Genomic DNA, 23,918 nt, shown 5'->3' on the forward strand with positions numbered 1-23,918 from the left:
CTTTGGTGCACCTCTGTCACGGTGGCCAGTGGAGAGCTCGCCATATAACACGATCTTGGGAAGGCGATGGTCCTCCATTCTGGAGATGTGACCCATCCAGCGCAGCTGGATCTTCAGCAGCGTGGACTCGATGCTGTCGACCTCTGCCATCTCGAGTACTTCGACATTAGGGATGAAAGCGCTCCAATGGATGTTGAGGATGGAGCGGAGACAACGCTGGTGGAAGCGTTCTAGGAGAGACTATGTGACAGACATATCCATCTGCAGGGCTCATCTACTGTATCCACTGCTCCCATTATAGTCTTTTCAACATCAAAAAGATGATGCAGGCTGGGAAATCGCTTCATTGAGTGTCTTCGCTCTATCTATCGCAATAGCAGACATCTCCCAGCTCGCTCTCCCCAAGGGAACCCTTTTAAATTCCCCACTCCATTCTGATAAATCTGCCAATGGTCGTGCTCTGCCAGTCTGAGACCACCTGCAAAATGGAGCAACATCGCCTCATATTCTGTCTGAGCACCATCCAATATCAACCTCTGTTAGCCCACCATTTTCTGGCCCTGTCTCCCTCTGTTTTTTTCTCTGCCTCCTTTCTTCCAGATCTGTATTCCACCCTTATCAATTCTCACCTTTCCTCTCCTGTCCCATCCATGACCAATTATTATCGTTTGCCTGTTGGTCTATCCTCTTCCATTACTCTCTTTCCTTCTCCCCTGCCTTTTAATTCAGACACCTGCGTGCTTTTTACTCAAATTTTGAGGATGGGCGTAGGCCCAAAGACCTTCCTCCAGTATTTCTGTGTTTTCACTCTAAAAATCAGAAAGTTGTGTGAAAAATATTTGTCATATATTACTTTTTTATTATTTTCACCTTGCCAGATCAGCCCCCAACTGGTCACAAAATATTTTTAAAATGTACGAAATGTCAGGCATAATAAAACACTGCTCATCCCTTATGGATGGATGGCTATGTTCATAGCTCAACCTGCCTTACCTGTGGCTATAACTATTTACAATAAAATCAAGAAGATAAGGAATCTTTAAACTTGTGGAGTGACACAGGAAAAACTGTAGACACTGCAAATGTAATGCAATACACAAACATGCTGGAGAAACTCAGCAGGCCATGCAGCATCTACAGCAAAAAGGTATTCAACATTTCAGGTCTGAGCCCTTCATCAAGGTATGAGAGAAAAGCAGGCAGGCATCTGAATAAAATGGTAGGGGGAGGAGAGAAGGGGTGGGAAAGAGTACAGGCTAACAGGTCATAAGTGGACATAGGTGGAATGGTAGAAGAGAAAAAAATGAGGTGATGGGAGAGAGGTATCTCTGAATGAAGAGGGAAGGCGTGGGGAGCTAGAGGAAAGAAGACAGAGGGATAGGGAAAGAGAGACAGGGGAGGGATTTAATGGAAGCTGGAAAGGTCGGTAAATGCCAGACAGAATACAAAGTGTATTCCCTCCAACTTGTAGGTATCCAAGGTTTAGTAGGTGCGTGAGGTCATGGATAGATATGTCAGTGTTGGAATGGTATGTGGAATTAAAATGGTTGGCCATTGGGAGCTCCATGTTATTTCAGTGGACAAAGTGAATTTGCTCAATGAAACAATCTCCCAGGCGGTGTCCAGGCTCTCCAATGTAGAGACCACCAGAAAGGGAGCACTGGATGCAGTAAATGATCTCCACAGATTCACAAGTAAAGTGTTTCTTCACTCGGAAGGACTGTTTGTGGGCCTGAATGGTGTTGAGGGTGGAGGTGTGGCTCAAGTGTTACATTTCCTGTGGTCACAGGGGTAGATATTAGGAATGATGAGTGGATGAAGGAGTCCTGGAGAAGTCGTCCCTGTGGAAAGCATTTGAAGAAGGAGGATAGCTTGGATGATCTGGCATGGAAGACATTGATCTGGGAGCAGATGCGATGGAGAAAAGAATGGAATCCTTACAGGGGACAGATTTGTCAAGTTTGCAATGGAAGTTTGTGGGTTTGTAGTCATTTCCCAAATTTGAGGAGAACCTTCAAAATTAGAGCCAGGCTGCTCAGTACTGATGTCAGAACACCTCCTCATTAAAAATTGAACTTTATATTGCACTCTTTTTCAAGATCTCTTTTTGAATTTAGATTAATGAAACTTTTTCAGAAATTAGAAATCTGGACTTCTGTTATGCAATTATGTTAAACAGAAAGAAGTAGGCAAATGATATTTATTACGATATAGTTTGGTTATTATTTCTGAATGGAAGTCGAATAACCTCCTGCATCAATTGTTCCTAAAACAGAAAGTGTGTCATGTTTTGGATGTACTTTGTAATTGTTCAATTCCCAAGGTACTCGACTTTAATCCGAGCAAATTCCTAACTTAATTTACATTGAAAAGAATCCCACGGAAAAGCATGTGGATAATTACATCCAGTTAATTAGATCTACAGGCAATATCCTCCAATTTAAAAGGCAATTTACTTTTCAGAGCAGAAGACAGACACAAAATGGGGTGAGTAGGACACTCATGCAATTACTTCATGGATCTACAGAACCTCAATTTTGAGAGAATATTTTATTGTCCTTTTCATATATTTTAATACATTTGGAGGGAGGAAAGAGCAAATTGACCATTTCCTGTGAAACCATGAAATGTCTCAATTACTGATGAAAACTACAGCAACTCTCACACAGTGCAAGATTCACACTGACTTTCTAATCCAGCTTAGCAGAAATTGCATTCCTCAGAGGAAATAATAGAGTATGAGATACAAGACAAATAACTTTGCTGTTCTTGTCATGTTATAGCTTGAGTTAAAAATACTGTACAGGTTTAAATGTAAGCATAGCATCAGCCACGTAGCTGTCATACACAAAAATATTTCCACAACGTACATCATTTTGAGCACTTGTATTTTTCAAATACAACTGGCATCATCTTCTATGCACCCTTAAGATGCCATGTTTTTAATCAAACTCCAAAACATTTTCAGCAGATACTGTTCCTATCCCTGGTCCTTAAATCTTAGACACAAATGGAACAAGAATTAGAACATGCCTGTATCAGTCTTTAAATGACACGGGAGATGGCATGAGTAATGTCACCAAAATGTTTTTTGTTTGTCTACTCTATTAGGCTGGGGTAGTTACTGTGTATTGTAAGCTGTAAAACTCTGCAAATTTGATTATGCTGGTTAATTTATTCATACGTCTGTGAGTCCAGATCAGTAAGTTTGATTTTTCTGTTTAGAGTGTCTTCTACAATGAATCAAAGGATCCTGTAATTGTCTGCAACAATCCCACAAAACATTTCTTACTGACCTTGTTCAGTGATGCCAGAGTAGTGTACTGTACAATGAAAACTAATCTAACTGAAGTGATGGGTTCAAAGATTGAATCCATGGTTTTGGATGACACTCCAGCTCACCATCCTCAACCTTTTTTTTTGGCTGTGGCCCCTTTAAGACTCTGCTCATTTTATGGGCCCCCTTCCCTTTGAAGCAGTCAAGTTTAGTTGGTTTCTTCTGTACTCCTCTCCTACTGACTACGTTCAAAATATTTTGATTTCCGTCCGTGGCACCCCTTAAATGTATTATTGTCCCCGTTTGAGAATAGCTGCTCCAGCAATTGTGCTGTGTGTCAGAGGGTGGTCATTGAAGGTTATTTTTCAGAGTGAAGGCCATCAAGCAATGGAGTGCTTCAGAGAGCAGTGGTGGGTCTGCTGTTTGTCAATTTGTATTAGCAATTTAGATGAGTTTTCTTCTCCCCCATTTACTGCTATGTAAAAACATTTCCATTTCTTATTTTTTAATAGTTCTGACGTCTCTTGGGAACATGAGATATATCAGATACATTAATTGGTTTCCTCTTCATGATCAGCTGCATATTTCCTGCATTTTCTGTTTTGCTCCAACACACAAGTACTCCATGCCGTTTACCACAACTTCCCTTTATCTTGTGCCTCAGTTGAATTCCAGTTTTTTTTATTTGCTATACAGCAATCTCAAACTGCTTGTACTGTGACACTGAGCACTCCACAGTGCTCAGTACTGCAGTGCTAACTTCCCTTCCTGCAGTATTCAAAATCCAGCTTCTGCTCCAATAAATCTGTCTGCACCAATCTGTGTCAGCGCACCTGGAAAGTGGGAACATCTACAGAGAAACCAGCTGGGTAGAAACATTTTTCTGTTTATCCATCTGTTCAGCATTATTCGTTGCACTATTTAAGTGATTTCCACTTTAAATATGTAAAACAAAACTTCCATCAGCAAAAATGAAATAAGACTGCTCACCCAAGTCCTGATTTTACACCCTTGGGCCATTCTGCACTCCATTTCTTTTTCCACTCCTGTACTCATTTATTTGGCCTCACTCTTTAATAGATTCATAATCTTGGTCTTTGTTGGAATATAGGGGTTAATTAATCATAGAAAATATGTAGAATATATGCTTATGTACTATTCAGTTTGTATACATGAATCCAGTACTATGTAACAATTTAATATTTACCTCATGGTGAAGGGAAAGAGTAATGTAAGTAAGGGGCCGCCACAGTATATAGCAAAGTTGGCTGATCACGGTAGGTTTAGAATTGTCTGCTCCCCAATGCAAAAGAGAGAATATGTATGAAACAATTTAGTAGGAATGTTAAGGCAAAAGGAGATGTTGATTAGCACAGGAGCCGATGGCCAGACAAGAACAAAGAGAATCCTGACAGAGACTGTCAGAAACAAAGAGAATGGGAACTAACTCAGTAAGAAGGCTAAGACAGAAGGAGGTGTTGAGTAGAACAAAAGAATATGGCCAGATGAGAATAAAGAAATAATTAGAAATATCTGGGGTATGAATTGATTTCTGATCAAAACAACAGGATATTCTGGCCTTGAGGATTAAGATGGGAGCTCTATACCTCAGATATCTGCAGAACAGGAAATTACTTGTGATAAATCTTATGCAAGAAATCTAGCAAAGAAAGCCAACTTTTGTTCTGTATGATAAGGTTGAGCTGTATAAACTGTAGAGACTGGACAGTAGAGGTCAGTCTTGGGGAATAGCTCACTGTGCAGGTGACCTATGAACTAACGACTGAACCAGAGCTCTGTTAAGTTTTATTCTTGTGCTGTGTAATAAACTGATTGTTGAACTGAATACCTTCTCCTATCACTTCATTTAACGAACACGCTGGACTCAGACGACACATAGACTAAATTAAGGGTAGGGTAAAGCCAGAGTCCGATATCTTTTTTTGCAGAGTTCTTAAGTTTCCTCAATTGTCAAGCTAACTGCTCTTTACGGCAATATTATAAGTCCAATCTATTATCTTTAACTTCTCTTGTTTAATAAGTACCTTTCAGACTAGATTTCACCATCTCTTGTAGCCAACATAGGCCTCCTATAGTTATAATTGCTTTATTTAGATGCAAGACACAAGTTTTACTTTTACAAATTTCATACAAAATTTTATTACCCCTCAAGACCCCTTAATTATAAAATCATTGACCTAAGATCCAGAAAACATCTGTTTCCTTGATGGTTCCTTAAGATACAAACTAAGAAAACCATCTTGGACATGACATTGGCACTAATAGCCTGGAGAATAAATTCATTTGGTTTAATTTGTCTGAAGATCCATATGATTCATAATTTTTCTTTGCCTCAGATAGCTCTAAGGGACTACCTGCCCCTTAACCCCTTGCTGTTTCTCAGCTCCACAAGTTAAAAGAATCTCATGTTACATTCTAAATATAGTATTATGTGACAACAATGGAACCTTTACCAATACTGCCTTTTGATTTTCCTGAACCCTGTATCACATTCTTTGTTATCAGTAGTACCCGCCTTACTGAAAGTATCCAATGCTGTTGGATCATATACAGCTAGAAATAAGTGAGGTTCAAGATGATATATTCCTGTTTTGAATACTGTGTACATTCAGGCAAGTTTTTTTTAAAACCATTTATTCAACTCTGAAAATAATGTCATTGATGTCTCTCAATGTCAATGGGTCGAAGGCAATGATTTCCGGAGAGAGGGCAGAGTCAATGCCACAGTCCACATTAATGATGCTGAAATTAAAGAGTATATAGCTTCAAGTTCTTAGGAATAAATATATCCAATGACCTGAACTGGGACAAGAACATTGACCTGACAGTTAAGAAAGTATGTCAATGCCTAACTTTCTTAGAAGACCAAGAAAGTTCAGCATGTCACCCCAATCCTCAACAACTTTGCAGATGCACCATTAAAATCATAATTGCTGGATGCATCACAGTGTGGTAAGGAAGCTAAAGCACAAAATTGCTGGAAGAACTCAGCAGGATGTGCAGTGTAAATAGGAGGCAAAGATACATAACTTCCATTTGGACCTGAGCCCTTCTTCAAGGTATGAGCAAAAAGCAGGCAGGAGCCTGGGGGAAGAGGGAAGAAACAACAGGGGGAGGAGAACAGGCCAAGAGGCAAAAGGCAAATAATTGGACATGGAGAGGAGCACAGGAGAGGAAAGGTGAGGATTGATCGGGGAGGGGCGACGGCTCTGTGAATATAACAGTATATATAAAATGGAATGGAAGATCAGTTGGCATCAAACAAGGGCACTCTACCTGTCTCACCAATCTGAGGAGAACCAAGAGAATGGATGGGGTGCAATGGGTGTTTCAGAATGTTTGGCTGCCTTTCCTTAGAAGTGGGGAGATGTGGATGGAGTCCATGGGAGGGTGAAGAGGGAAGTTTGCATGTAGCTGAGATGCATTCACTACCTTCTCCAGATCTTGAGCAGAACAGCTCTGTGAATCTGCAGGTATCATCCACTGCAATCTGGTGCTCCCGTGGTGGCCTCCCTATTATCAGGGAGACTGGACGCAGATGGTCATTGAGCATCTTTACTTTGTCCACCGTATAGCAGCAATTACCCATTTCACATTCGATCTTTGAGCCACACATTCAACTGTCTAATCTACCTGACTGCTCGTATGGATATACCTCAGATAGTAATTCTGGGATTACCACATCTTTTTAATACATGTCCCAGTCACTTAACCCTTTATGACCATGACAGAGCATTTTTCAAAATCAGCTGGATCAGAGATTAATCAAAATAACACTGTGTGCTGTGCAACCAGATCCTTGTGCTAAACAGATATACCCTCTTAGGTAATGAAAGTCTTTGATAACTAACCATGGGTTTCCATTACCCATGTTTATTTTACATTCTTTATTTTTCTGTGTGAATCAATGGTACTAACTACAAAGCAACATCTTAGATAAATATATAAACCAGTGGTTTTCAAATTGCCACCTAAACTCACATTCCACCTTAAGCATTCTCTATGCCATAAGTGCTGTGATTAGTAAAGGATTAGTAAAGGTATGTGAGTGGAAAGAAAAAGTTTGAAACCCACTGTTTTAATTGTACCTCATTGACTTGTTATGTGCACAGTTTCAGAACTCCAAAGGAAATGGGCCAATGTCAATTTTTCTCAACCAAAATATTTCAGTAACAATTGGGTCTAGAGCAGTGATTCTCAACCTTCTCTTCCCACAGACCACCTTACGCAATTCCTTACCAATCAAACCTTGCCATCTTCCCAATATAGTAAGTGAAACTATTTCTACTTTATATAGGCTGTGTATTTATCATATCGTTCCTGCTTTTAGTACATGTTAGTGTTATTTTGGGTTTTGTGTTATTTGGTGGGGTTTTTTTTGGGGTCTGGGAACACTCAAATGATTTTACCATAGGAATCAATGGTAATCACTTCTTCACTCTGTGAAAGGTTCGAAAGTATACCTGTATTGCTCCAAAACATTTTATAATTGTTGAAATTTCTCATGCAGAATTCTGCAGTTGTGGCTGCAAAGTGCAGCAGCTGTTCCATTCAAAAAACACCAATCAACAGTGCAGAATACATTTTTATTGAGGCACCATGAGGCATTGTAAATAGCAGGATCTCTTGCAAAGGGAATCTATCCATTCAACATCACATAAATTGTCTTAGTCCACAAGTGCAGGACAAAATTTTGTAACAAAATATATTTGCAGCTCTACTCGCAAGGCATCACAGGTTAAAGTGCCCGGTCAGTGCAAACCAAAACCCTGGAAAACCACTGTGACATTTTAACAAGGTCATCCCTGGCAACTCACTTTAAATTGTGACCTTCCAAGTTACAGAGATCAAAGTGCAAAGCATTTTAGCCATCACATTTCAGTCCTGATACAAGAGATATCCAGAGAAGGTAGAATACTTCCAGCTGCTACCATAGATGGCACCTCGATGCAATCTCAGCCAGATTTGATCTCCTTGGAAAAGTTGTAGCACAGCATGGTTACTGGCAGTCTCATGATCAGGGGCGCCGTCATTGGCATAAGCAGAGCATAGGACTTCTTCATTCTTCATCAGATTTACATACAGAGGCACATTCACTGCCAGCTTGAGCATGTGAAAGATGAAGACATAAGTGCCATTCACAGGGCAGGTAAATCGTCCCAATTGGAAGTCAAATGTTTCTCCAAGGTTATTCAGCAGAAGATCAAAGATAATGGGCTGGTCCAGAGATCCAGGTGTAAAGTTTGAGGTCCTTGCTGTTGAGAAGGCCACTCTCATCTGCTGAGGGAGAGGATAAACGTGTACTGGCAGGAGGGTGGCAGCTTGGCTGGTCACTGGGACATCAACTGGTGTAATGCTTCGCGAGTCTCCTTGGCCAGAATCCCCACTGTTGAAGTGCTCACTGTCACGCTCTGGACTGCTCACCTGAGAAGAATCACTCCAGCCAGCTGTCAAGTAATTGAAACCTGTTTGGGTTGAGAAATCTTCCATTCTGCTCAAAGCAATATGTTTTGTTTTTTTTTAAATCCAAAAATGAACCATTACAATTTCTTTACCCATGTCCCAATTCAACACCATTCTTGAGAGGATGTTGAAAACAATTTTGGAAAAAGGATTACACTGTAGCAATCTCTGTGGCATGCTTTCTACTTGTGTTCTAAAATTCTTGTTCCTATTCAACACTTGCAGATAATTCTACAAATGAAACTGAAATAAATTTAAATTGCATAATTTAGATCATGTTTGCATAATTGAACAGTGAAGATTAGGCTGGGTAGGATTCTATTCACATACAAGATGGGCAAAATAATCTCCTGCATTTAAAACTGTGATTCAGTTTTGTATCCGGAAAACAACAATGGGATACTTTTAGTCAATCTGCATATATATATATCTTATGGTGGCATTAGAATCAAAGCCAGTTATTTATAAGTTGATTTTTGAAGCTATGCCCAAAAAGACCCATTTTTCAGTGATCTATCCAAATATATTTAGAATTAAAGTACACCCGTGGTACCTCATTATTCTTCAGTTTGAAGAACAATAACCTGTTTGAAGCATATCAAATGGAGCAGTAGTTCAGAAAAATCCTTGTGAACAACCTTGAGAAAACCTTCTTTAGCAATTATGTCTTCATTCCCTCATGGTTTTCACCATCTAATGGTTCAGTAACAAATTGAAATAATTTAGATACTGGGACTCGCATGCAACCTGACAGTGCTTCAATAAACACGGGTACCTGCACCGATAAATATAGAAAATCCAAGACAATTAATATCTTAAAAAGACAGCAGCCTCAAAATATTAATTTTGGCATTAAAGCTCCCACTATCAATATACTAATTACTAGTTATTCCAATCCAGTCCCTTTCAGATGGGTTTAAGAGGTCACATCTCATGACTATCCAAGCCCATTATTTAATCTACTGATGCAATCTTCATTTTACATTAGAAGATTAAGGATTGCATGCCCAAAGAGCATTCTGAACATTCTGTGCCCATCTGTTTATGTTAAAGGAACATTTGATTGAGAAGTCACGGAAGGTGGTGTAACAAATTATGAAGAGACACTGCAAAACTCCAATTTGAAGTGTAAAAAATTCTAACGTCCAGGAATGAAAGAAAAATTGAACTCCGATTAGATTTTGAAATTATCTCAATTAAGAGTTGTGATAGAGGTCAAAGATAGTGCATTATAATATTGGTTTGGGATAAGGCAAAGATTGGTTTTTTATTGACTATGCACGACAGTAGGTTTGAGAAAGATGACAAAAAAGATGCACTCAAACACCAGACCATGAGAAGCTTGTGTTGCAAAGGGTAATCCAACTGTATTCAAATCTTCATTACTTTTACCCAGCAAAGGAAGCTCATGTCGAACTATCAATTATTATACTGTCATGTTATTGTCATGCAAATTAGTTCAAATTTTGGGCAAATTTGCATCACATTGAAAACATTTTTTAAGCAACACATTTAAATTCATATATGCAGAAATGAACTGCCCCCTAAATTATTAGCCAAAACTTGCAAATATAGATCAATGTACCACTTCAAGGTTCACCAAGACGACAACTTTTCTTGAACAGGGAGCACTTGACAAATTGAATGACAGTTTTGGTGTATCCCAGGCACAAAATGTTTTTCTTATTCACTGGAGATTGGAATGGTGAATAAAGTGGCAACTTTACTTGGCAGGAACTTGGAAATGAAATGTGTTCTGCAAATCAAATGCAGTTCACCAACATCTCACTTCCACCAAATGAAAGTGGACACAGAAATGAAACAGGCACATGAGAAGGCCACTCAGCATCATGAGCCTGAACTGCCATTTTTTACAACTATGCAATCTCCATACCCTATTGCTGTTTTCTCTCCATATCCAATTAGCCACAAGAACTACATCCAATGATCTTTAATTTATTTGCAAGAATGTTTAGAACAATATGGTAAATTGTCAGGATATAAAGTTAATTAGGATAAAAGTGAAATATTATCAGTTTCTGAGGCAAATAACGAAGTGTAGACAAATTAATAAATTTTGTTAGACTGATAAAATTAAGTATTTAGGTATAATGATTGATGTAAATGTTCAATCATTGTATAATTTAAATTATATACCGTTAATGAAAAAGATCAAAGCTGATTTGATTAAGTGGAAGGATTTACCTTGGTCATTAATAGGTCGAGTAAATTGTATTAAGATAAATATTTTTCCGCGAATTCAGTATCTTTTTTGGTCGATTCCTTGTTTACTTCTGAAATCTTTTTTTCAGGATTTAAATAAAGTAGTACGAGAATTTTTATGGAAGGGAAAACTAGCTAGAGCAGTGATACATAAATTGACTTGGAAATATGCTTTGGGAGGTTTACAATTACCTCATTTTCAAAATTATTATGAAGCAGCTCAATTAATTTATTAAGGGCTAGGGTAGAATTGGCTAGTATTTCTGAACCTTATTCACATCAATTTATATTTAAGTGGAATTTCTGTTTTATTAGAGATATAATGTACCGATTTTAAAACATTTGTTAGAGATTTGGACTGAAAGGAATTTATTGATAGGTACAAAAGGTAAAATTTCAATTCAGGCTCCAATATATCAAAATTAATTGATTACTTTTTCATTGAATAGTAAGATTTTTAAGGGAATAGCAGATTAAAGGAATAAAGTTGTTGCAGGATTGTTTTGAAGAGGGTAAATTTTTATTGTTTAATCAACTTAAGAGAGAAATTTTGAATTCCAGTAAATTCTTTCTTTGTGTATTACCAAATTGCAGCATTGGTGAAAGATAATTTTGGAAGAGAAATGAAATTTCTAAGTTAATGAAATTTGAGCTTATGATTTCTCATTCATTAAATAAGAGTTTTATTTCTGAGATGTATGCGTTGTTGCAAGACACTATGGATAAAATAAATTTAGATAAATCTAGGATTAAATGGGAAAATGACTTAACTTGTGATATTAATCAGGCCGATTCGGAGATGATGTGTTTTGATGGTGTGATTAAATTGCTTCATGTAAGATATAGTACCTTTAAGATATAGTAAGATATAGTACCTTTGTACTATAAAAGGTACAAGGACTGCCTAAAGAAATCTCTTGGTGCCTGCCACATTGACCACCGCCACTGGGCTGATAACGCCTCAAACCGTGCATCTTGGCGCCTCACAGTTTGGCGGGCAGCAACCTCCTTTGAAGAAGACCGCAGAGCCCACCTCACTGACAAAAGGCAAAGGAGGAAAAACCCAACACCCAACCCCAACCAACCAATTTTCCCCTGCAACCGCTGCAATCGTGTCTGCCTGTCCCGCATCGGACTTGTCAGCCACAAACGAGCCTGCAGCTGACGTGGACTTTTTACCCCCTCCATAAATCTTCGTCCGCGAAGCCAAGCCAAAGAAGATATAGTATGGTTAATTATAATTTTTTGCACCAGTTGTATCTAACCCCTGAGAAATTGAAAAAATATGGATTTAGTGGATTATGTGTAGGAACATTTTTACATTCAGTTTGGTTGTCTGATAAGATTCAATAATTTTGGCATAAAATTAGGGAATTTCTTCAAAAATTGTTTAAGATCCAATTTTTGTTAGATCCAAAAAATTTTTTGTTGGGTTGCACTGCCCCATTTATTGATTTGGGATTAGATAAGTTTCAGACAGCATTTCTTCGTTTAGCATTGGCTGTAGCACGTAAATGTGTTGCAATTTCATGGAAAGACGAGGTTGAGGTAAATGTAACTCATTGGTATAATGAGTTGAGGTCTTGTATTTATATGGAGAAAATAGCATAACTTGCATGACAATTACGACTTTTTTGTTAAGATGTGGTCGGCTTATTTGAAATGTACGAGTTTAGTAACAGCTTAAACTGTTGTATGTGTTTCTTTTATTTTCTTAATGCTTCCCTTGTGGAGTTTGCTGAGGGTGGGTGGAAGGGAGTGGGTTAGTTGTAGCTTTCATTTTTATATTAGGGACTTTGTAAAAGTTTTTCTTTTGAAAATATTAAATAAAGTTGTTTTTTTTTTAAAAGAGCTACATCCAACATCAGTCATAATCCCACAGATGGGATCTTAACAATACTGGTTCATCAGCGAAGAATCTACACTTAAATGTCAGAATATTCAGTTCCTCTCTTACTGAGTAGGAATAATATGTCACTAACGAATGAGCTTCCACAACTTTATGGTTTGGAATTCCACAAACGGACCAAGTGAAGTTTCTCATCTCAGTCTAAAATGGCTAAAACCTCTTATAGAACACAACAGCACAGTTTAGGCCCTTTGGCCCACAATGTGCTGCTGACCTATGTAAATCTACTCAACAATCTCACATCCATAACCCTCTATTTTTCTTGCATCTATGTGCCGGTCCAAGAGTCTTTACATGTCCTTATTGTCTAGTCTCCTCCACCATCTCTGGCAAAGCATTCCAGACATCCACTGTGTATATAAAAAAAGCTTGCACCAAAGTCACCCATAGATTTTCCTCCTATCATTTTTTATATAGATGACCTCTGGTATTTGCTATTGTTGCCTTGGGGAAAAAATAAGGTGCTGTCAATCCCATCTATGTTTCTCAATCTTTATAGACCTCTATTAAATCACTCTACAGAGAAAAGCTCTAGTCTGTTAACCTTGCCACAAGATGTGTTCTCCAATTTAGGCAACATTCTGGTAAATTTCCTCTGCTCCCACATCTTTCCAGTAATAAGACAACCAGAACTGAACCCAATATTTCAAGTGTGGTCTAACCAGAATTTTCTAGAGCTGCAACATTACCTCTACACTCAAACTCCCTATTATCATCCACCCTTCCCAAAGCAACATTTTGTCTGGTCCTGCATACTTATCAATCATAATGTTTAAGAAAATATGACTATTTTCTTTCTTATTTTGCTATGAAGGTTAATCTCTATTTGGATATTTTATGCAGCCGTACAAGTTCCAGTTGAATGTTCCTTAACACTTGATTATTTGATTGTGCCATGGTATTAATCACCTTTTTTTTTAAATCCTTAAAATGGGTTCTACTTAGCTCTTTATTTTTGCAACTGGAGAACAGTTTATTTTACTTATTCTTTTTAGTTCTTTATTTTCCTCTACAGGATTACTAATGTCATATTCTCTCTCTCTCTCTCTCTTGAATTAATAGTTTTTAGTTGGGTTTTTGGAGTTTTTTTCTTTTGCAATATAATTTTCAATCTGTTAATGTTTTTCACTTTGGTCTTGCTTGTTTTTTATTCTAGCTATGTCTAATGGTTGTGGGAACCTGGCTTATTTTTTTACAGTTTTTTTCTGAGAGTGCTGCCATCAGAGTGATGGGGGGGGGGGGGGGGCGGTAGTTGTTTTGTTTATGAGCAAACTATCAAGGATGGTTTGGGTTAATTGGGAGGGATTAGCAAGGTTAGTTCAGGATTGGTACATGAAGTTATACTGTGTCTATGACTGGGAGTGCCATAATACTTTGAGAGTTTATTAATTAATACTTTATTGATCTCAATTTTTTTCCCCCATTATGATTGATTTTGAATTTCTCTGATAGCTAAAGGTATTACGATGGAATATCTCAGATTTGAACCATCCGATTAAATGTTGTAAAGCCTTTTCACATATTACAAAGTTTCAACCTGAGATAATCTTTTGACAAGAAACTCATCTGCATTTACCTCTCATTTCTTAAACTTTTCAAAGGGACAGTACTTCCACTCATCATTTATGGCTAAGTCAATTCTGACTGACAAATCCATTTCATTTATCAAACAATGTTATCACTGAGGCTAATGGATTATTTTTTATTCTGTCCAGTAATTTTTATAAACTGTTTATGTTAATATTTATGGCCCCAATATTAAAGATCCAATTTTTGTTTTGAATGTCTCTTCATGCTTCTACTAATTTAAATAAACACATTCAAACCCTTCCACTGAATGCATTCATGCTCCCTCCATTGTCTGTCCTCACAAATTGCATAAACCTCCACCATTCTCTGCCCTTTCAGTCGGCCTTTTCACAGCACGGGCGAGCGGTGACCCTACTTGAACCCAGTGAAATTCCTGGGAAGGCAGGACCTCTCTGGTTTTTCACACCGCAGTCAAAATTCCCTGCCACTTACTCTCCCCGGCAATTTGGAGGTCCTGCCCCCAGCGATAACAAAGTGAGTGACACATTACGCACTCACAGGAAGTCAGATTGCACAATAATGTGGATGAGGCTTTTCCAAAAAAAAACTAATGGCTATACGCTTAAATAAAATGAGTAATTCAATCCACAATCCTATTGCACAAACACCTCTCCAACATACTTCTTCCTTGATTGGTGAAGCAGCACACAAGTGCTAATGCTACAACACTTCCCCTGCTCGGCCATTTGCCAATTCAGACAGCAGAGGGAGAGTGGCCCAGGAAAATTACCCAGGTCCACAGCCCTGGACCTGGGTAATTTTACCAGATTGACATTTTCACACTGCCGGTTCACAGGAGGGTTCCCGGGAATCCCCATTTTACAAAGCAGTGTGAAAAGGCCTATTGTTTCCAAACCCCCTGCCAAACTAGTTTAAATTTTCCCCAACAGCTTTAGCAAACCTTTCCACCAGGATATTGGTCCCCTTCCAGTTCAGGTGTAACCTGTCCTTTTTGTACTACTTCTGGTTGCTCACTTTCCCTTTTCAGGATGCCATAGACACAGTCAGAGATTTCCATGACCCTAGAAACTGGGATACAAACCATCCGGTGTCTCCTATCTGCCCCTCTAACTAATGAATCCCCTTCCACTACTACTCTGCTTTTCTTCTTCCTTTCTGATTCACAGGGCTAGGCTCAGTGCCAGAGACTTGGTCACTGCAGCTTTGCCCTAGTAAGTCCTTCTCCCTCCTTTCTTCCACCCACCACCACCCCCCCCCCCCCCCAAGGCAAACAATATCCAAAACAGTAGACTTATTATTAAGCGGTACAACCACAGGGGTACCCTGCATTACCTGCCTGCTCACCCTCTGACAGTCACTCAGCTTCCTGCAGCTTTAGTGTGACAACCTTCCTTAAACTCCTATCTACAAATTCCTCATTCTCCCATATGAGCTGAAAGTCTTAAAGCTGCAATTTCAGTTCCCTAACATGATATGCAAGGAGCTGCATCTCTATGCACTTCATGAAGATGTAACCATCAGGGTGATGGCTTCTTCTAGAATTACCAGATCGCAGATGACAAATGCTCCACTAATCCTGTTGCCATTCTAACTTCTCTACCTTGGCACCAATACAAGGTCAAAGAATACTATACTCTCAGAGTCTCTGCCTCTTCTCACCAAAATCTCTTGAACCAAAGCCCAAATGCTCCACTAACACATTGGCTACCACTCACCTATTACCTATTTAAACAGCCCAGTCTTGCACTCTCGCTCCAAATGACGATGTTCGCTGGAATGTGACCCTTTGTTCTGGGTTTCCCCACTACAGAGGAACATTCTTCCTGCATCTAACCCCATGGTTCTCAACTTTTTTCCCCCAATTCAAATAATCCCTATGGCATAAGATGAAAGTTTGGCAGGGGGGTGGGGAAGATAGATCTGATCTAACCTGTTTAACCTGTCTGGTCCAGTCTGAAATCCTGAGATCTTATCTCATTCAAAATTCCAATAAGTACAATTGTAGTCTATCCAGGCATTCTTCCTACAAAATTCCTGCATTTGGGAATCACTTTTGTGAACATTTACTGAACTTCCCTAACAGCAAGAAGATAGTTCCTCAGATTAAGAGACCAAAACTGTACACAATACTCAAGGCATGGCCTCACCAAGGCCCAATACAACTGTAGCTAGACCTCTACACTCATTTCAGATCTTCTTGCAATAAAGGCCAACTTGACATTTCAACCTTCAATGACTTATGTACTACAATCTCCAGATCTTGTTGCACATGACCGTTTCTCAATTTGTCATTATACCAAAGATCTGCCTGCCATTGCTGAAGCAGATAACTTTATAGTTGTCCACTTTCATTGCACGTGTCTTGCATTTGCCCACTCTTAATCTGTTCCAGTCAACCAGTAGGCATTTGGAATCCTCCTCATTGCAGATGACACTAAGGGGAGTTACAGAACGAGCAAACAGTGTCATTCAATTCCTTCCATTTATATCAAACAGTTGGGGACTTGCTAATAAAACAGTCCAATCATTTCCACTCTGCCTCCTGCCGGCCAAGCATTTTTCTATTCACGTCAATGTATTATGTCAAACCATGATCTAATTTTACACAATCTGTGGTGTGGGACCTTAGCAAAAGGCTTTTGACAGTCCAAATGCACCACATCAACTGGTTCACTCATGTCCACTCAACAGGTTACATCCTCAAATTCCACAAAAATCTCTTTTCCTTAAACGTATGCAGACCAGAATAAATCCTATCACTTCTATCCAAAAGTACAGGTGCACAATCCTTTATCCGGACATCTAAAATCTGGAAAGCTCCAAAATCTGGCAAGCGGGGAGAGGGGACTGGCAGCGCGAGTCGGGCGGGCAAGGGGGAGGGACCAGCACCGCGAGTTAGGCGGGAAAGGGGGAAAGAGATGGCAGTGTGACTGGAAAAGGATGGGGGTGGATATGGCAGCGCAATTCAGGTGGGTTTAAATCTGGCTTTCCAAAATCTGGAAAAATCTGAAATTCAGGACACACTGTCCCCCAAGGGTTCCAGGTAAAGTATTATGGACCTGTACAGCCACAATACCTTTACTTTTAAGATCTTGCCCTGGTAATATTGCCAAATTTGAATTTGTATGGACAAAAATTTATCAAGTTTTATGAAGGCCTGGAAATTTGCAATAATCAATTAAATTTGTATTTGTTCCTAATCTTGTAATGTGTAATGTTCAATTTTTTTAAAATAAAGAAATCATACTCTTCATGAGGCTAAGCTCGGAAGCCATTGACACTTTGAAAGAAAGGTCACAGTGGCATAGCTGATAAAACCATTGCTTGTCAGTGTCAGACTAAGATTCAATACAGGTGCTGTCTGTGTAGAGTGAGCAGGTTTTGGTGACCACATAGGTTTCCTCCCACATCACAAAGATGTACAGCATATTGGCAGATTATTTGCCATTACAAATTACCCCTATTGGAAACAAGAGGTACAATCTGCAGCAAGTTGGAGTACATAGGGAGAATAAAAAAATAGAAATGTGTTGATGTAAAATGGGTGGTTGACAGTGTGAACTCACTGTCAACCATCCTTTTATGGGTCTGTTTTTATAATGCATCTCCACAACTGAGCTGCTTTGATAAAATGTAGCTTAATGACATGGTTCATGTGGTTGCAAGTGTGCTACACTGTCCCATGTTGAAAGAATGTACAATATACAGCCATTTTTCCCTTAAAACAGGAGTGGAAGCAAGGCATCCTTGACCAAGCCGGAGGAGCTACTGAAGTAGTAACTTTAGTTGCTCAGAGTCAGAAGAACTCCCAAGGTGCTTGTAAATACAACTTGGAATCAGATTCTGGAAGGAATCAGAATCAAGTCAGCAAGCTGTTGGTAATGTTTGCTTTTTCATGTAAAATGAAAATTAGTGAACATTTCCAGCAAGCTACAAGAATTTAGTCATAATATCCAGTGTTTGTGGGTTGTGCTGGTAAAAGATCAAAATCAATCCAAAAGACAAGCAACTTCAGGAGCAAGATCTGTCAAGTTACAGAAACAAATCCAGTGGTTTAAAGATAGACAAGGCATCAGTGCTCCACCAACCAATTTTGGAACAGTCAACCAACCTAGAAGGTACTGGCAGCCAAATCATAGGATGTTGTACGCCCACAGTGGAGACAGTATCCAGGACTGCATGAATGGCTTGTAATAGAAGCAAAGTTTAAAAAGTCAAAGAATATACAAATAGGTGCAAGTCACCTGGCCCATAACAATCTGTTCTTTATTCAATATCATGGCTGATTAACTGCTCATCTCAAATCCTATGCAGGTCCCCAAAGCCTTCAATTCAAAAGTCCACCTTCACTTTAAATACTTAATGTTCCAGCTTACTTTGTGGCAGAGAATTCTAGAGGTTTTTAAAAATCTGTGTTCAACATTTATTTCAAGGGACAAGCCATGATGTCCCAAAGTTTGGCATTTACATTTAAACATGCAGCGTGATAGACAGGCCCTTCCGGCCCTTGAGTCCATGCCACCCAAATACCCCAATTAGCCTACATTGTTTTTCCAGACATCTTGTCATGTCCCCATCCCTGAGGACCTTGTATTTCAACAAGATCACAATATTCTCAACTTTAAACAGTTAAACTCCAAAGCTTGGTCAGAAACTTGCAACTTTTAAAATATTTTTCAGAATTGAACTTCATACCAAACTAAGATATTGACAGGGGTATTAGTTCTACAGATACAATGTCAAAAAGTTTAAAATCTTGATTTATTCCACTTCAAGCCATCATTCACCTTTCCACTTAGTGGTAAAACACTGGTATAGCCTTCTTTAAGATTCAATGATTGTGGGTACTTTAGCAAATCATTTCTACTTTCATTGGGAAACCATCTAAAGTTCAACTGTATCATGGAATCTAATTCTCTGCACAAAATATTCATCCTTATGACAGAACAAAGGTTAGATGTGCAAACATCCGGATTTTTGAAAAAAAATGTTGAGCTAACATTAACTGTTGGTGCAAGTGTTTTGCTGGTTCCCAGGAGACTGCACTTTTAGTCTGGTTCCGCAATGCAGCTCACAGAGCACAAGAGATTTGCATTCCACAGTACACTTTGAAATTCTAGCCCCTTTCACACTGGCAACCCACTCAATAGGTGAGTAAACAACCCATGTTGCAATACCGAGTCAGTTGTTCACACTAGACCATGAATTTCCTGGTTCAAATGGATATCGCTGAAATTAAGGGGGCCCAACCTCCAATGGTGATGTCCCAAGCAACATATTACGAACTCACAGGGCAGTGAAATCGTAGCAGATATAAAGCCCATACACACACAATGTATAAAAGATCGTGGGAAAAACATCCAGAATTTAATGTCATACACGCACAATGGATAAAAGACCGTAGGCTTCAGACTGTTCAAACTTAGGACAAGCCCACAGACCAGCTCCCTCACAATCTGGCAGACCTAGTGTCAAATCTTTGTGCTTTGTGATCAACACCTGCACTAATAACTTTTGAAATATAATTGCACTGGTATTAAAACTACCAGACAGACGCACTCAGGCACGGATGTCACTAATGGTACCCAGTTGAGTGGGTTGCCCATTCACATTGGAGCTTAGTCAACTTAGCCGGGCTCTGATATAACTCCCTGGGTTGTATTAGAGCCTGGTTGATTTTTTTACCCCCCCTGCCTGGTTGGGAGCATTCACACTGGCAGGTGACCTGCTAAACACCCATTAAATTGCCCAGTTCAACCCACACTCAGTGGCGGTATGAAGGGGGCTTTTGTCCCTACCTAGACAAAGGAAGGGAGGATCCATCAAGTCTATCAAGGAACACAACTTGAACTTTTCCCTTTCAGAAGATCTGCATGTTAGATTTTTTTTTTAAGTTCCTGAACATCAGTAAGCTTCTAAAGATACAATTCTAAGCTGTCCCAGATAAAGATGTCATTAGACAATTACCTCCTCTCATGGTCCCACGAGGCCCTACTCCTGCACCACGTTTGTAGTTCTGCTGGTAACCAGATTCCTGTAAAGCACAGACATTACACTTTATGTGTTTGATATTGATATTGGTGTTTGTGCAAACTAGGCCTGATGAAGAATCTGTCCAACTCTGATGGAATCTCATTTTACACCACAGCTTATGTTAAACAGCATAAAAGCAAAATTGGATTTTTAATATCTGCTCTTGTACCAACAGTACTCTGTGGTGTCAAAATATGAGTGACTTACAGGGAGATATAATAAGTTGTTTGATCAAAGGAAAAACCACTTTTCTGGAGCCGAATGTTATGGCAATACTGTTTTAAGAAAGCCCTGAACATCTGTGCATTGAGGAAAACACTCAGCAGGTGGCACAGTTCGTGTAACAGTTAGCGCAATGGCTTTACAACATCAGTGATCAGGACTGGGGGTTCAAATCCTGAGCCGTAAGGAATTTGTACGTTCTCCCAGTGTCTTTGTGGTTTTCCCCAAAGGCTCCAGTTTCCTCCCACCATTTACAATGTACTTGGGGTTGTAAGTCAATTGGGTGGCAAGGAACCGTGGACTGAATTGCCTGTTATCAAGTGTATGTCTATATTTTTTTTAAAATAAAAATGTAAAATTTAAATTGGTAAATTTAGTTGCCAGTTACAATAGCTCAAAAACTTTCAAAATGAGCAAAACATTCCAAAACCTTGGATTACAAGCAATTTTTTAAAAAAGTTTAATAAAGTTACCATTTATTAATCAGATCAGAGTCAGGTTGAATGTACAAATTTTATAATGTCAGGTACTAAATTTACCAAGAAGAAAATCAGAAGAAAATTGACTTAAATATCTGGTCATAATTAACATTCAAGTGCAGCAAAATAATTCATACTGAACAATGTTCTCTGCAAGCATATTCTCATGCTTGATGAGTGTAGAACTTTATTTCAAACTGCAATCTAGGATTACATGGAATGAAAAGTCAAATTGAAGTTGCTTATGCAGTCTGGACATAATTAGGAAATAAATTCACAGGAAGATCAATTAATGTTAAAAAAAAATGGTTTTGTACTTAATCATGTTAGACAATTTAAGCCTCAGTATATAGAGGTATAAATGAACTTTTAAACCAGTTTTCAAAAACTCTGGCACCTGGGTTTTTTTCTTGACATCAGATTTAATTCATCTTTGGTGCTTTTATTTTTTCCCCCACCAAATCCCAACTATTCCCAGGTTCCAATTCTCCAGAATGATGGTTTTATTCAGAATGGTGGAACTGATGTAAGCAAGAACATGCTGAGAAATGTCTAAGGTTATCAAAATTCTGAAATAGTGCATGTGCATGGTTGGACAAAATTAAGAACGTTTAGAAACATCAACAGTGCAGGCAGAGATCAAGTCATTAAATTACCTTAATTAGTAATTGTAAAACTTCAAATGGAAGGTGCAGAAATTTGGGCCAGTGATTCCAGTTGAGTAGTCACTTTCAAGAATGCCCCCAATATTTCAAACTAAAGTTGCAATGTTCCAGAAAGCCCAATAAACAGGTTCCTCAAAATCTATGGCAATATTCCACTGGCAAATTAACAATTTCATAAATGTACTTGACTGTATTCCTTACCCTTGCAGTGTATGGCATCCCAGCGTAATCTCTATTTGGAAAAGGTCCATATGTTCCATTGGCAGGAATAGGAATTCCTCTGTAACCATCAAATCCTAGTGAAAGGAAACAAATATTCAAGTTGGATACAACTCAAAGATGGAGGTAATTTGTGTGTTTTCTGAAGGTTCTCATCAAATATTTCCAGCCTTATCTTTAAAAGCAACTTGAAAGCACATATTCATTAGCAGAAATATGGACCAATCTTTGTGCTGCTACTTCAAAAGCTATTTGAACTATATCCATAGAGTCAAACTGTTCACATTGGCATTAGCTTCCCCATTAACTGAAGAACTATCAAACACAAAACCTGCAATACAGCCAAAAATTGTCAAAAAATTGAAGCGCTACAGAAGGAAATCAGTAATTTCAGAAGCAGTCATAAAGGAGGTACTAAAGGGAGCAGCAATTAATCCAGGTTGTTATGGTCTACAAGTATTCAAGGTCACGTTATCTTTTCCTGTAAACTATCCATGGCCGAAATCACTACTTCACAACCTTGGCTTTAATTCTTGCTTCAACCATATCTGCATTTTAGCATATTTTAATCTATGTAAACCACTCAACTCTGGACATGCATCTGTTTCTTCTGAACACAAATGTTCCATTCTCTTATATTTGTTTCCAATTTGTCAGTTTCAACTTTACACCATCTTAACATGCTCTCAGAGTTTACCAAAACCTCCAAGCCCTCAATTCATTCATCAATGAAATCACCAGCCCAAAAATGGAAATGTCTTTTGTCAAGATGCAATTTGATCTGTATTAAAAGGAATTTGAAGATCAAAATCATTACACCCTCAGCCAAGCTTGACAAGACCAAGCAATTGCTACCAAGAGGAGTGAAATACAGAAGTCTGCAGAAAAGCTCACGTCCAAAATATCTGTAATATATTGTTACCTCCAATGGACACTGCAAGACCTGCTGAGTTCCTCCAGCATTTGTGTGTTTTTAAAAGCAATTGTAACCATTTAGTTTCTGGTCAGGGAGGAAGTGTAATAGAAAATGATTTTGCCCACTGCCTTCCAACCAAGAAGAGAATTTTACAAATACAGATACAGATCTTTTTTCCGAAACCCTTGGGACCAGACACCTCGGAATTTCTCAGATAATAGTAACAGCAAAACGTGCTGATTTCAGATTTGTGAAAAACAAAGAAACTCAAACTAGAAGGGTCTCTGAAGGGAGGGGGTGGTAAATGGTGAAATAAAGATAAACCATAAAATTAAAAGTGTATTTTTTATTTTTAAATCCTACAGTAAAACTTCAAACAAACTGACTCAAACTAAGCTAAACACCTGAATATATGGTGACCACCATCTTCAGGATGGAGTCTTTTTAAAGACTTCTTCCAATGTCATCGGGCTCCCGGGCAGGAGCTGTTTGGAGGTGCCGGGGAGTGGCAGCCGTCCACATCGAAGAAGTCGCCTCAGGCTCCTGGGAAGGAGTAGGGACCTCAGGCTCCTGACAAGTCGGACTGGTAGGAACACTGAGACCCTGTGCCGGATAGGAGTGGGTTGCATTGGGTCATCTTTGGAGCCAAACACGAGCTTTGATGTGCAGATGACATCCATGGAAAAAATGTTCGGTTTTCAGAATTTCAGATAAAAGATTATGTAACTGTAGTATAATCAGTGAACTCCAGTGGTTTGCACCAGGGGAGGATGCAAGGATGACAAATACATTAATGACTTAGATGTAGGTGTTTGTAACAGTGTTTGCAAAATAAATAAATAAATAATTTGAAGATACAAAGTGATGGATTTGTAGACTTCAATGCAAGAAAATTGAATTCTTTGGTAAATACAACAACAATGTTTGCAAGCATACAGTG

The 23,918-nt window shown here is 38.8% G+C and overlaps 1 protein-coding gene and 1 long non-coding RNA gene across 5 annotated transcripts in view; one reads left to right on the plus strand and one right to left on the minus strand.

Moving 5' to 3' along the window:
- The window catches only part of LOC138745814 (uncharacterized), a 28,463-nt gene extending 4,667 nt beyond the window's left edge, over positions 1–23,796 (plus strand). The window contains exons 2-4 of one of the 2 annotated variants that reach the window (XR_011346526.1): positions 7,516–7,566; positions 22,053–22,188; positions 23,344–23,796. This is a non-coding gene — a long non-coding RNA (uncharacterized lncRNA). The remainder of the gene's footprint in view (positions 1–7,515; positions 7,567–22,052; positions 22,189–23,343) is intronic. The other variant, XR_011346525.1, reaches the window with a different exon arrangement.
- Positions 7,875–23,918, minus strand: part of caprin2 (caprin family member 2) — a 74,298-nt gene continuing 58,254 nt past the window's right edge. For 2 of the 3 annotated variants that reach the window (XM_069903130.1, XM_069903128.1), the window contains 3 exons: positions 22,045–22,139; positions 20,412–20,478; positions 7,875–8,763 (listed from right to left, as the gene is read on the minus strand). In XM_069903130.1, the coding sequence (XP_069759231.1) occupies positions 8,177–8,763; positions 20,412–20,478; positions 22,045–22,139 (749 nt within the window). In that variant the 3' untranslated portion in view covers positions 7,875–8,176. The remainder of the gene's footprint in view (positions 8,764–20,411; positions 20,479–22,044; positions 22,140–23,918) is intronic. The other variant, XM_069903129.1, reaches the window with a different exon arrangement.

This window comes from Narcine bancroftii, chromosome 11, assembly GCF_036971445.1.
Source record: "Narcine bancroftii isolate sNarBan1 chromosome 11, sNarBan1.hap1, whole genome shotgun sequence".
In the NCBI taxonomy this organism is placed as follows: Eukaryota; Metazoa; Chordata; class Chondrichthyes; order Torpediniformes; family Narcinidae; genus Narcine; species Narcine bancroftii.